We start from the raw sequence: 14,919 nt of genomic DNA on the forward strand, positions 1-14,919 counted from the left end.
TGGCGTTTCTGTTCTAGAATAATCTTCTGTTTTGAAAGATCAAAAGCTAATGTATTTTAATTAAGCAACCACCTAGATAGTGATTATTTACTCCTGCTTTATTCTTTTAGGCTGAACAAGTTCACAGCGAATAAGATTATTGAATACTTGTAATTTGTAAATTAAAAATAAAAAACGTATCTGTCTATTAGTCCTAGGAAACCTGAGTGTAAAAGAAAATCCAGCAATAAACCCATGGGATATATGGGCCTTTACAGGTGTCTTCTAGACTTGTGCCAACAATAGCTTTACTCAGACACTTGCTCACTTCACAGCATGCCCTAAGACAGGTCCATGTGTCACTCTGTGCCTCACAAGGATAGTAGAAATTGGGGACCCCCATGCCCTTTGTTATTACTATTACTATTGTTATTATCAGCACCAATATTATAACAGTGATAATAATAGCTTCCAATTCCCAATTTCTTCTATATATTATGTACTATGTTAAGGTTGTTTTCTTATATAATATTCACAGCAGCCTTGAAAGATGAGTATTACTTTCAATTTCTAGATAAGGAAGCTCTGAGGCTTAGTCCCTGCATCATGCATGGAGTTCATCATGGGCTTGAGGGCTTTAAGCTATTTCTTACAGGTTTTATAGCTCTTTTACTTCATAGTTCAATGTGGGGGGGGAGAGCACACACCCATATATTTTTGGATTTTTAGAAATGCTTGTAAAGTTGTACAGGAAAGTCTGTGGGTATTAGGGGCATTGCAAATCAAAATAAACCAAAAAAAGGGAATGAAAAGAAAGAAAAGAAAAATCAAAGAGTTTCCTACTATGAGCTTTGTCTACTCTGACATTTCTTAGAAAGAAAACCCAAAGCAGAATACACCTGCAGTTGAGAATAGTTGGCGTTAGTGCTAGCAGGGTCCTCATTTATGAATCACCTCTGGATCAGAGCCTACCTGAGGTTGCCATCGTGGAAATGTGTTCAGACATACATGGAGGATTATTTGGTTAGACTGATACATTTTTACAAAGTGGAGATTTGAAAACCCTAGGAGATGGGATCAGAATGTAACAAGTGGAGAAGTGACTCAGGATGACTAAAATGGATGGAGTATAAAGTGTCTCCATACACAAGAAGAGCAGAAATATTGTAGTAAACCAGGAAAATAAATACCCCCAGCCTGCCTGTCCCAGGCTCCAAAATGAAGTGAGTCATGGAAAGTGCTGGAAGAAACCATTTCCTCACTGCTGGGCTCTGAGAGCTTTAGCTGGTAGTCTCCACTTGGTTGGAAATAAGTGTGCATTTCTTGGTCCATGAAGCACTGTTCCCACCAAAGATTAATATTATTATATCAGAACTTGGAAGTTCAGTCTTAGGGCTGGGCATTTGAGTGTTTGTTGACATCTTAAACTCACAGCTTTATTGGTTGACCCCAAACCTGCAGTTGAACATTCCCTGAGCTGCACAGTCTTCTGTGCTCACGTGTCTCTCCTGCTTTTCAAAGATGCTGATTTCAACAGAGCTATCATACATCAGTGAGTGATTATGCTGGATTGGAGCAAAATAAAGGGTGAAGTTATTTTCCAATAGAAAGGAAATTGAAAACAGGACTTGAGAAGGCAAGAAATTCAAGCTGAAAAATGCATAAGTTCACAGGGAGAAGAATTTTCCCATTCCTGATTATTTTCCAAGTAGAACAGTCATGTAATAAATATGTAGTAAGTGATCATTGTATCCCAAGAACTATCCTGGAATTCAGTTATGGATAAGAAACAGTTTCTGCCTTTGGGTAAGTTTTCAGAAATCAGAAGTTTGGTTAAGTCAATAAGTAAATTCAGTAGACAGACTGCTTTCCACTGTGCTGTGCTAGGTTTTTTTTTGGTCGGTGGGGAGGGGCATGGAATTAATCTAATTCTTACTCTGCCACTGACTTACAGCCTTTCAGGCAGGTTCCTGGGTGTCAGCTTCCTCTCTTGTAAGAGATGGAATAATAATTACAGCCTTGTAAATCTCACAGCCCTATAAATCTCGCAGGGCTCATATTCACAGGGTATCACACAGAATAATGGCTTTGAAGCCCTTTGAAATCCAGGAAACATTATGTAGTCCCCATCTTCAAGAAACCTACTTTAGGATCAGAGATGTAAGACAGACGAATGCGAAACAGTCAGCACAGACTCCTGGACAGTCCATGTTTAAGAACCAATATTTGGTGGTTAACTTAAAATGTCATTGGAAAGGAAGGCTAAAAATGGAGCAGTTTGGTAAAACTACAGATTTTTTTCAAAATATCAAGAAATTTAGTGTCATGTAGCAACTATGTGTGGTTTGCAGCTGCTAAGACTGATGACATAGTCTTTACCATGAATTCTGAGAAATAACTGTCTTGTTAGGTTTCCCCGGAAGGCAATCTAGCTGCCTGTGCCCTACAGAGCCTGGAGAGACCACTAGGGAGGGGGGCCTGCCACGGCGTCCATGTGTGTATCAGCGCCATGCTACAGGACTCCCCTAACTCTTTGGAAATGGTATCTCCCCACCTTTGGTTAACTACCCATCTTTAAATTTCATAAAAGGTCCTGGATCTGTATACATGTGTGAGTATGTTATTGTCTAGTTTCTAATCTGAGTCCATCTGACACAGGCAAGAAAATGGAGCTTAGGATGCCTGAGTGAGGCTATGTGGCTATATGGATATAAAGGGAAAGGCTCATATCATTAAATTAATAGATTCCCAAAAAACGTAAACAGTTTACATTAATTTAATAGCATCAAACCCTAGGGAATATAATATTACTATCTTTTTTTAAAAATTAGGTGATACGTTTAAATCATTGCACTCTTTGTGGATCTACTATCCAACAGTCATAGCCCAGGGAGACTTCAGTTTTACTATTTCGTGGTTGGCATTTTCAGTTTGTGAAGGGTAAATGGTTAGTCCTGAGCCTTAGGTGGTCTCCCGGAGATACATATTTCCATGGGAAACTAAAATTGCACAGAAACCTTATACAAAGATAGAGAACAATTTTAGCGGCACAGGTCAGTTTCTACTGGGCCTGTCCTGATTTGCCATAAACCTTAGCATGAGAACCAACACATCTTTCCACCAAACTAGACTAACAGCTGTCTCTCTTTCCCAGTGTTCTGTTTCCTGTGGTGGCGGAGTGCGGATTCGCAGTGTTACGTGTGCCAAGAACCACAATGAGCCCTGCGACGTGACAAGGAAACCCAATAGCCGAGCTCTATGTGGTCTCCAGCAGTGCCCATCTAGCCGGAGAATTCTAAAACCCAACAGAGGCACAATTTCCAATGGGAAAAAGCTACCAACAACTGACCCCTTCAAGCCCATCCCTCCAACTACACCCAGTCCTAGGATGCTGACTACGCCCACAGTGCCTGAGCCTATGAGCACAAGTGCTCTGACGATTCACAGCCCTGGTCCTACCACAGCCTCCAAAGAAGAAGACCTGGATGGGAAACAGTGGCAGAATAGTTCAACCCAAACTGAACTGGACTCCCATTATGTCATTTCCACTGGAAGTACTTCCCAGCCCATCCTCAATTCCTGGTCTTTGAGTACCCAGCCAAATGAAGAGAATGTCTCCAGTCCAGACACTGGTCCTATCTCAGAGGGAGACCTTGTAGTCACAACAATGAGTGGTTCTGATTTGTCAACCTCCAGCAATCCTGTGACATGGCAGGTGACTCCATTTTATAATCCCTTGACCAAAGAGCCAGAAATGGAGATTCACAGTGGCTCAGGGGAAGACCGTGAACAACCTGAGAACAAAGATGAGAACAACTCTGTGACATGGACCCAGATCAGAGTACCTGGAAGTGATGCTCCAGTGGAAAGAAGTACAGAAATGCCACTTGGACCTCCACCAACACCTTATCTTAGAGGGGCATCCCTGTGGCCACCCTTCAGCACAGTGTCGGAAGGACTGGTGCCCAGCCAAAGGCCCACCACTCTCAAAAATGGTGCACCCAGAGCTGAGGGGATGGTCACTGAAAAGCCAGCTAACACTCCACTCCCTCCGGGAGGAGACCACCAGCCAGCATACTCAGAAAAGCCAGTAAACCATCACCCCCAAGAACTTCCGAGCAACATGAATCTAACACAGAGTTCCGGACCAGTCCTGACGGAGGAAGACGCAACCAGTCTGATTGCTGAAGGGTTTTTGCTGAATGCCTCGGATTACAAGCAGCTCTCCACGGGCCGCAGCCCTGTGTACTGGACTGTTGGAAACTGGAGCGAGGTAAGGGTTCTGTTTCTTACCCAGGCCTGATTCTATATGGAAATTAGCTAGGGGTGTTGCATTCCTGTGCAGATTTCAAAATGGACTTGTGTAAAACATAGTCTAATGTACAAAAAAGTGAAGCAATCAGGTCCACGCCCTCACCTCCCTCTTCACATCCTTAGCTCCAAAAATGAAAGAAAAAAAAATCCAGGGAAGGAGAAAAAATGTAGTGAGATATAGTGAAAAGAACCTAGAACTAAATCAGGAGACCTGAGTCAGCCAGCTGTGTGACAATGGAGAATTCAGTCTGTCTCTCTGAGCCTGCTTTTGATCTACAGAACAGTGGAACTGGTGTAGATCACCGCTCCTCTCCAGTGTCCCTTCCAGCTACAAATTGTAATGATGTTGTGAAGAGGGACCACTGGAAGGACATGGGTTCATATTTCATTCAGAAAGCCAGTGTTGAGACTCTGGTTTAAACCTGTCAAGCAATCACAATTGGAATGGAAATTTAAGACAAATTTCTTTAAAAGAATTCTATAGCTCACTGTATCAAGCATTTCTTTTCTTTTTGGACTCAGTGTTTGCCTGCATTAAAAAAAATTCTTTTTGGCTTATTAAAAGGATTAGAAGACAGAGGAAGAAGAAAATAAACATGATGACAAAGTGTTGGTCCCTGTTTTCGGGTTTGAGGAATTTGGCTAGATATTTGTTTGTTCATTTCTAGAACTAATTACATCCTCTGAAGCATCAAAATCATTTCTCACCCACTTGAATTTCAAATGCACAGTATTTGAACTTGTTAAAAATAACTTGACAATGCAAAAGAGGACTTTGTGGCAAAATGATTACATGTTGATGTCATTCAGCATTTTTGATGACAATGCATGACTCATCTCTCTAGCTAAAAAGAAGTGTTAACAGCTAATATAAAATAACAATATATTTCATTTATGAAGCATGTTAATTTCCAAACCACTTCCATATGTAGTCTACTATTTTCTCTTTTTGACAGTCCTGGGGAGTAGGTAGGGTCTTGTTTATACCAATTTATGTAGAGAAAAACTAAGATTTTTAACAGGTAAGTAACTTGTCTATGGACATGTCCGTTGGATGATGAATCTTCTAAAACTTTCTGCTCTTATCTGCTGTCTCTCTAGTGAATTTCAGTACGAATCGGCAATTTAGCTATATAAAATTCTTTTGTATGAATTAATCAGCATCATTGGTCCTGAAATTGACTATAGTGGCAAAAAAAAAAAGGTATATTCAAACTTCCAAAATTTTTTGTTTGCATTTGAACTATGTTTCACATTGATTTACTTTAAGTTCTAAAGTGAAATCACATTCATTTCATTTTCTGTCAATGGAGGGGCATCTTATTATCCCCATTTGGAAGTAAAGAATCCAGGTTCAGGAGGAGAAAAGATTTTCATGCTTAAGAGTAATCCAATTTGTTGAAAAAAAGGAGAGGAGTTGGTCTCATGATCCCTGACATTTTAGTCAGGTTTCTTTCCATTAGGAAAGTCCTAATGGGCTCTTAATGATGAGGAGGATGTTGACAATGAACATCTATCAAGTGTGTGCCATGCTTTATAGCATGATTTTATGCTAATTCACATGCATTTATATGAATGCGTGAATCCTCACCACAGCCCAAGGAGATTGGTAATATTGCCCCCCATTGTAGAGATAAGGAAACTGGAACTGAATGGTGAAGTAGCTAGCCAGAATCACACACACTCATGAGTGACACAGCAGGGATTTGAACCCAAGCAGACAGACTTCATAGCCTATGATCCATTGCTTTGCAAATCAGAAAACATCACCAGTCCCTCTACCTTCTGCTATTTTTGTTTCTTCTTTGGTCATATGACATAAAAACAATGCCATTTATGTGGTGACCCTGGGTAGACAGATGAGAAAAATCACATAGTTCACAAGAAGGTACTTAAAATAACATTGAGGGCTCCATGGTTACTTTTGAGTTCACAGGGGCAAATGGTGCCTATAATGTCACTGCAGTGGGTTCAGCCTAGATATTTTGAAATACAAATGTTCTGTTTAGGTTTTATGAATGATATCCTTTTAAGTAGTACCACCCAAAGGTATCTTTCTTTCCAAAAGCTTGGGGCATCCCTTAAGGACAGATAAATAGTCTTATTGTTCTGCATCCAGGAAAGCAGTCTGGACAGTGTGTCCATACTCAAAGACAAAGAGAACAAGTTATGGAAACTGAGGCTACTTAGTTAATTTGTAGGATTTTGTTAATTAGCCAATGGAGATGAAGTCTGAAAGTACCTACCATTAAAGACCCTGTGAGCCTTGAGAAGAATACAAGCTAGGTCAAACAGAGTGTGAAAGTGTAGATGATAAAAGGCATATATATGGGATCAGTATCAGAATAAAGTATGAATGACATGTGTACAGTATGTGTATGTAATTAGAAATCACACACACACACAGAGGCTAGGCTGTTGTTAACAAATAGAGCCAAACAAGTTATGGTTCGCCAGAAATTGATTTCTCACTCAGCCTAATAATACAAGGTGATTCCATGTCTGCAATGGTGGTAGTAGAAAATGATGCTGGGAATCCAGTCTGAAAATGGCTCTGCCATCCTCCTGTCTTCAAATTTGCCCTGGGGTCACGATCCTAGTCACAGTCAGAAAGGGAAAAGAGCACAGAGGCACTCCCATGGGAGGTTTTATGGGCCAAGCCTAGAAGGGGCACTTATCAATTCTGCTCACATTCCATTGTCTAGAACTCAGTCATATGACCAAACCAAATAGCAAGGTGGATGGAAAATGTAATCTAATTGTATACCCAGGAAGAAGAGGAAAAAGGATTGTAGTGAGTATCTAGCAGTCTCTAACACTGAATGACATGGCCCACTGTGTATTTTAGGTAGCTCATTCTGGAAGCAGTGAGGATGAGGGATTTGACCTGTTGGGAGGATACTGCAGTAGTCCAGATGAGGAATGAGAACTAGGACAAGAATGCTTGGGATGTTTTTGTGCCAGTACCATACTGTCTGGATTACTGTAGCTTTGTAGTATAGTCTGAAGTCAGGGAGCCTGATTCCTCTCTGTTTTTCGTTCTCAAGGTTGCTTTGGCTATTCGGGGTCTTTTGTGTTTCCATACAAATTGTGAAATTTTTTGTTCTAGTTCTGTGAAAAATGCCAGTGGTAGTTTCATAGGGATTGCATTGAATCTGTAGATTGCTTTGGGTAGTAGAGTCATTTTCACAATGTTGATTCTTCCAATCCAAGAACATGGTATATCTCTCCATCTATTTGTATCATCTTTAATTTCTTTCATCAGTGTCTTATAATTTTCTGCATACAGGTCTTTTGTCTCCCTAGGTAGGTTTATTCCTAGATATTTTATTCTTTTTGTTGCAATGGTAAATGGGAGTGTTTTCTTGATTTCACTTTCAGATTTTTCATCATTAGTGTATAGGAATGCCAGAGATTTCTGTGCATTAATTTTGTATCCTTCTACTTTACCAAATTCATTGATTAGCTCTAGTAGTTTTCTGGTAGCATCTTTAGGATTCTCTATGTATAGTATCATGTCATCTGCAAACAGTGACAGCTTTACGTCTTCTTTTCCAATTTGGATTCATTTTATTTCCTCTTCTTCTCTGATTGCTGTGGCTAAAACTTCCAAAACTATGTTGAATAAGAGTGGTGAGAGACAGTATGGAGGTTCCTTAAAAACTACAAATAGAACTACCATATGACCCAGCAATCCCACTACTGGGCATATACCCTGAGAAAACCATAATTCAAAAAGAGTCATGTACCAAAATGTTCATTGCAGCTCTGTTTACAATAGCCCAGAGATGGAAACAACCTAAGTGTCCATCATCAGATGAATGGATAAAGAAGATGTGGCACATATATACAATGGAATATTACTCAGCCATAGAAAGAAACGAAATTGAGCTATTTGTAATGAGGTGGATAGACCTAGAGTCTGTCATACAGAGTGAAGTAAGTCAGAAAGAGAAAGACATATACCGTATGCTAACACATATATATGGAATTTAAGAAAAAAAAATGTCATGAAGAACCTAGTGGTAAGACAGGAATAAAGACACAGACCTACTAGAGAATGGACTTGAGGATATGGGGAGGGGGAAGGGTAAGCTGTGACAAAGCGAGAGAGAGGCATGGACATATATACACTACCAAACGTGAGGTAGCTAGCTAGTGGGAAGCAGCCGCATAGAACAGAGAGATCAGCTCGGTGCTTTGTGACCGCCTGGACGGGTGGGATAGGGAAGGTAGGAGGGAGGGGGATGCAAGAGGGAAGAGATATGGGAACATATGTATATGTATAACTGATTCACTTTGTTATAAAGCAGAAACTAACACACCATTGTAAAACAATTATACTCCAATAGAGATGTAAAAAAATAAATAAATAAAATGACAAGCTTTAAAAAAAGAATGCTTGGGATGAAGAAGGGAAGATAAATTCACGAGTCACTGAGAACTTAAAATCAGCAGGATTTTGTGGGGAATTGAATGTGGGGTATGAAGAGGAGAGAGAATAGGAGGAGTCTGTCATGACTCTTCTGTTGGAATCTTGGGTGTCTGTTAGGTGATGCTCCTATAAACTGAGATATAGTACAATGTATGGAAAGAGTAAGTTTAAAAGAGACAGAGAAAGGAAGGATGATGAGTTTAGTTTCAGATCAAGTTTAGTTGATAAGACCTGTGGGATATCCAAAGGATAACCAGCAGATGTTTGTGTGTATGGGTCTGAGGTTCTTGAGAGAGGTGAAAACTGGAGATAAAATTTGGTAGCCATGATCGATAGGTAGAAGTTAGAACCTTGGAAGTGAATGAGGTCACCCAAGCACAGCCTGTAGGCCGCAAAGAGTGGTCCAGGGTTGGGACACTGGAAAACACCAACATTTTAAGGAGCTGGCTGACAATGAGATTCCATGTGAAAGACTGGTAAGGAACAGTCTAATATTTAAGGCTTAAATCAAGAAATATGGTGCCACAGACGTCTAGGGACATGAAGACTGACAGTGGGCCTAATGGATCTTACAATTAGAAGGTCACTGGTGACTTTGGGGAGAACATTTATAGTATTGAGATGGAAGGAGACACCAAAGTGCAGCCCAAAGGAGAGACCCTTTTGGAGGCTATCACAGTTCTCAGATGGGACAGTCCCAACATTAGGACTGTTAATAAAGATGGACAGCTCTTCTCAGTCCACAAATTCATACAAAAGTTTCATTAAAAAGTAGCTTTAGGGGCTTCCCTGGTGGTGCAGTGGTTGAGAGTCCGCCTGCCGATGCAGGGAACGTGGGTTCGTGCCCCGGTCCGGGAAGATCCCACATGCCGTGGAGCGGCTGGGCCCGTGAGCCATGGCCGCTGAGCCTGCGCGTCCGGAGCCTGTGCTCCACGGCGGGAGAGGCCACGGCAGTGAGAGGCCCGAGTACCACAAAAAAAAAAAAAAAAAAGTAGCTTTAGGATGACCCAGAAATTAGTTTGACTATTTGAGCCCAGAGGTTAACTCATGCATTTTGATTTTGATCAAGATACAAAAAATAATTCTATCTCATGTCATATCTTTGACTTTGACAGAAATAAAGTCTCTTATTGAATACATCATAGCTCACCAAAAATTTGGCAACCGTGGTGGAGTCATTGAGAGCTATTAATTCTAGGCAGTTTGGCTGGAAAGGGGGAATTGGCCCAGATTGCAGAGGTCTGTAAAGCTACAAGGATATTACAAGAACAGAGTTCCATGTTTGGCAGGAGTCCCCTTCATGACAGGGCTTCGTGCCGGCTCCCTTTCTGCATCTTTTGAGACAAAATGTTTAATACACAGAACTGTCTGAGAGGATCAGGATTCAGAATGAAAACTTTGGGTTTTGAGTTTCCCACCCTCCCCTGATTTTTTATTCTACCCGTATCTGAAGTTGCTTCTTTAGGATTGTCCCTCCCTATAATGGCATCGCTGGCCCCTCAGTCACCACCCCTTCGGAACCCCAGGATCACCACTGGTTTCAGTCTTCCCTTGTCCTACTAGAAAAACCCTAACAGTTTTTCACGTCTGTGTCATCTCATCATTTCTGTCATCTCCTCTTCGTTTCTTGTCAGTTTAGGCTCAGGAGTTTCCAATCTAACAGTGGGAGGCATCTGGAAAAGAGTAGGGATGGTTTCGTTTGTTACAATGATGGGGGATGGGGGCTGCTACCAGCATTCAGTGTCTGAGAGCCAAAGACAATGAGGGTCCTGTGACATTGAGGGAAGTCCAAAATACCAATAGTGCCCCAATAGTTAAGAATGGAGAACCCTAGGACTCTTCCCTTTACCTTTGCTGGTCTGGGCACTTCCAATCTCTCCCCTCGCCAATGCTTTCCATACATCGTCACGAGAGATGTAAGACTGCCATATTACTCTTCTTAGCGGAATTTTCTAATCATTCCAAACTCCTGATCACAAATCATTAATGTCTCTCCATTACGTACCAGATAAAATCTACTCTAATATCCAACAGCCTTCAGGTCCTCGAATAATTCCGCTTTCAACATACTGCCTCCTATGACGTCATCCATCGTAAGCTTCACCAAATCGAAACTGCTCAGTTTCCGCTAAACCTTCTGCTCGTCTCAGGTCAATGCCTTTGTTTACGCTGTTTCCTTTGCCTGGAACTTCCTTTTCTTTGTCCTTTGTCCTTTTACGTTCTACCTGTGCTTCAGTATCAAGCTTTGAGCTTCTTCTTCCATAAAGCCTTTCCTGCTCTTTAAGATTGGAAGTATTGTCATTTCTAAAGTTCCTTAGCATTGGATCTGAAATTTCTCTCTGTGTGTCCTCCCTGTCTGTCCTGTGTTGAAGGGGTGTTCATGTCCCCCAGCATACACAGCATGTTCCTCTAACTACCTGTGATTTTGAAAATTACTAAAGAATTGATATAAAAACCGAGTTAACACTGTAAATAGACATAAATCTAGAAAGCAGATGTTCTGGGTTTGAGTATTGGCTCCATCATTTACTAACTGTATGTTCTCACTGCACCCATTTCCTCATCTTTAAAATGAGGATGATGACGATGCCTGATTCATAAGATTGTTATGAGATAAAAGGAATAACTATAGGTAGGAGAGTGTCAGGCACATAGGAGGTACTCAGTAAGCATTGGCTTTGATATCTGTTTATAAGACAGAAAATGTAGGTGCTTCACAGTATGCATGGGCGTGGATCTCATTTTGACAGAAGGTCACCTCTCGTCAAATTGCCTCATCATTCAGTCGGATCCCTTGGGCCAGTCGCTGTGCAGTCCTGTAAATGGAAGTGACAGTAAAATTTTCCGCAGCCTTTCACAGCAGTTTTCGCAGGATTCTGATGTAGCGCTGCACATCATTTCCAGTTCTGACCACCCCCAAACCTGCTCCTTGACCTGGTAAATCGGTTGTCACAGGGTCACTAGCTGTAACGAGGGAGAAATTTCCCAGAACAAGCAGATTGTCCCTTCTGCCTCCTTAGGGTCTTCCTCTCTTCTCTGACCACCCCCCCCCACCCCCCGCTGCACTCCTAATTTGAAACTAACTAAAGAGACAATCAGTGGAATCCCCTTTTGCTTACTGCATTCCACCACATCCTCCTGTCACCTTCACCTTTGGACTCATTTGCTGTCTAAATAGAAATTGTCAAAAAGGAATTAAACAAATGTCTACTCACAACATCTGAATCTAACAGGACTAGATTCAGAGCTCCAGAGGCATGTGTTTATTTACAACATATATATGGAACAAAGAACTGTAGACATCACTTGTGATGTACCAGGGTCATCAGTAGCCTGGGAATTTGGTCTCACTAGCTCCTGTCCTGGGTTTGGGGCAAACGTCATGTTTTTCTCCATGTCGTAATGTGAAATTAACGTTGTACTGTCTGTGTGACCTTAAGCATGACTGCTAAGCTCTCTGGGCCCCGGAAATCTGGAAAGTGGGACTCATAACGCTGACCTTGCAGGTATGCTATGTTTAATAGGTAACATTTGTAGAGCACTCACTTTGTGTGTGAATTACCTCTGTTGTTCTCACAGCAACTTAATAAATGAGGTCTTAGTGTTATCACCAGTTTCACATGCTAGGGAAGTTAGGAAACTGCGAAAGATTGCACAATTAGTCAACTGCAGAATTATAATTGTATCCTGAGTCTCAGAGGTTAGAGAAAATATAGGAAAGGTACCTGTTGTGTAGTTGTATCAGTTGTCCATTGCCACAATAACGCTATATAACAACCCACCACAAAATCTCAGTAAACATTAATTTTTGTCCATGAGTTTCTGGGTCAGCCAGGAGTATCTGCTGACCCGGGCTGAGCTCAGCTGACCTCAGCTTGGCTTGTCATGCATTTGCTGAAGGGTCAGCTGAAGGCTGGCTGGTCTGAGATGGGCTCGGCTGGGTCACCCAGCTGGGTTTCACATGATCTCTCATCCTCCAGCAGGCTAGCCCAGCTTTATTCTCATGGCAGAGACGAGGGTCCAAGAGAGAACCAGAACAAGCAAGGCCTCTTGAGAACTGACACAACGGCACCCACTGCAATTTCTTGGCAAAAGAAAGTTTCAAGAACAGTCCTAATTCAGCAGCTGGGGAAATACATTCCACCATATGATGAGAGGAGCTGTGAAGTCCATTGAAAAGAGCATGGGTGTGAACAATTGGGCCACTAGTGCAATCAATCTATTCACTTCAGCTGTTATTATCTCTAATGTGTATATATATGTATATCATATATATACACACATAATATAGTACAGAGGAAAAAAAGCTAGGAACTTATGAGAGATTCAACTCCAATCCTAAAGAATTTTAAGGAGAAGAATTGACCTCCATAAATAAGCCAGGTGAAAAATGTTGACCGAGGCTGTTTTCTGCTCTTCCCTTTCTATGAGCAGCACTGGTGAAATGCGGCAGTGTGCCTGCAGCTCACCCCCTTCCCCAGGCCTTCATGCCAGGATACTTTTTTTTTTTAACATCTTTATTGGAGTATAATTGCTTTACAAGGGTGTGTTAGTTTCTGCTTTATAACAAAGTGAATCAGTTATGCATACACATATGTTCCCATATCTCTTCCCTCTTGCGTCTCCCTCCCACCCTCCCTATCCCACCCCTCTAGGTGGTCACAAAGCACCGAGCTGATCTCCCTGTGCTGTGCGGCTGCTTCCCACTAGCTATCTATTTTACGTTTTGTAGTGTATATATGTCCATGCCTCTCTCTCACTTTGTCCCAGCTTACCTTTCCCCCTCCCCATATCCTCAAGTCCATTCTCTAGTAGGTCTGTGTCTTTATTCCCGGCTTGCCCCTAGGTTCTTCATGACCATTTTTTTTTTATATGTTCCATATGTATGGGGTAGCATACGGTATTTGTTTTTCTCTTTCTGACTTACTTCACTCTGTATGACAGACTCTAGGTCTATCCACCAGGATACTTTTTAAAGGGAAGCACATCTCTATTTGCACTGGGTTTTCCTCCCACGGACAAATCAGGGATTTGCAAGCCTGGCTGCTTATTAGAATCACCTGCGATTTGTTTCTTAAATACTCCTGCCTGAGCCCTACCCACAGGCGTTCAGATTGTTTGGGGTTGGAGCCTCAGCGCTGGTTTGTTCAAAAGCTCTGCAGGCCATTTTAGTGAGTAGCCGAGATGGAGGACCCCCCCGACTCCAGGGTGGGGTGGGGTGTGTCTGAGAAAGCGGCCCTGAGCCTCTTCTCTCTCCTCCCCTCCACCCCCGCCCCCCGCCCCCGGCAGTGTTCCACCACGTGTGGCCTGGGGGCCTACTGGCGGAGCGTGCAGTGCAGCACCCAAGTGGATTCCGACTGCGCTGCCCTGCAGAGGCCTGACCCTGCTAAGAGGTACCACCTCCGTCCCTGCGCTGGCTGGAAAGTGGGAAACTGGAGCAAGGTAACCGATCAGGCTCAGCAGTGTTGGGGGTGTCGGGGGGCAGGGAGGGACTTATACGAGGTCATTTGCTAAAGCAGGTTTCCTTCCTCCCTTCCTGCCTCCTTTCTGCCCTTTGCTTTGATAAACTGGTGAATGCGTAAATCAGGTGTTACCATAGGCCTGCTTCAAGTTACACAATAGCCTGAGAACAAACAGAGTTTTCAGTAGCCCACAAGTTTGTATCTGCCTGTCTTCCCTTACCAGATAAACTGAGAAAAAAAAAATTTAATTTGTGTAATGAATTGCTTGTCCAGCATGCAACACTATTTCTAAATTGCTTAAGTTTAGCATTATGATTAATAATGATACATTAGCACAGGTGTAATTAAATCATCGTTCAGCAGCTGCTCACAAAGTATAACATTGAATCTGTCAGACTCAAAATGAAAAGAAAACGGAAACATAAAGACACATTTGGTCTTTAAAAGTGTATGTCCTGGGCTTCCCTGGTGGCGCAGTGGTTGAGAGACCGCCTGCCGATGCAGGGGACACGGGTTCGTGTCCCGGTCTGGGAAGATCCCCCATGCCGCGGAGCGGCTGGGCCCGTGGGCCATGGCCGCTGAGCCTGCGCCTCCGGAGCCTGTGCTCCGCAACGGGAGAGGCCACAACAGTGAAGAGGCCCGCGTACCGCAAAAAAACAAAACAAAACAAAAGTGTATGTCCTATATCGATCTTTCGGAAGTGCAATTTTCCTGTCCTTGCTAATCTAG

General features: G+C 42.3%; 1 protein-coding gene across 1 annotated transcript in view; it reads left to right on the plus strand.

The window, feature by feature from the left end:
* The window catches only part of ADAMTS12 (ADAM metallopeptidase with thrombospondin type 1 motif 12), a 383,295-nt gene that overhangs the window by 309,719 nt on the left and 58,657 nt on the right, over positions 1–14,919 (plus strand). The window contains exons 19-20 of the mRNA XM_027092637.1: positions 3,134–4,252; positions 14,018–14,170. Of these exons, the coding sequence (XP_026948438.1) occupies positions 3,134–4,252; positions 14,018–14,170 (1,272 nt within the window). The remainder of the gene's footprint in view (positions 1–3,133; positions 4,253–14,017; positions 14,171–14,919) is intronic.

This window comes from Aethalodelphis obliquidens, unplaced genomic scaffold, assembly GCF_003676395.1.
Source record: "Aethalodelphis obliquidens isolate GAN/ISIS:26980383/991018 unplaced genomic scaffold, ASM367639v1 scaffold80, whole genome shotgun sequence".
Classification (NCBI taxonomy): Eukaryota; Metazoa; Chordata; class Mammalia; order Artiodactyla; family Delphinidae; genus Aethalodelphis; species Aethalodelphis obliquidens.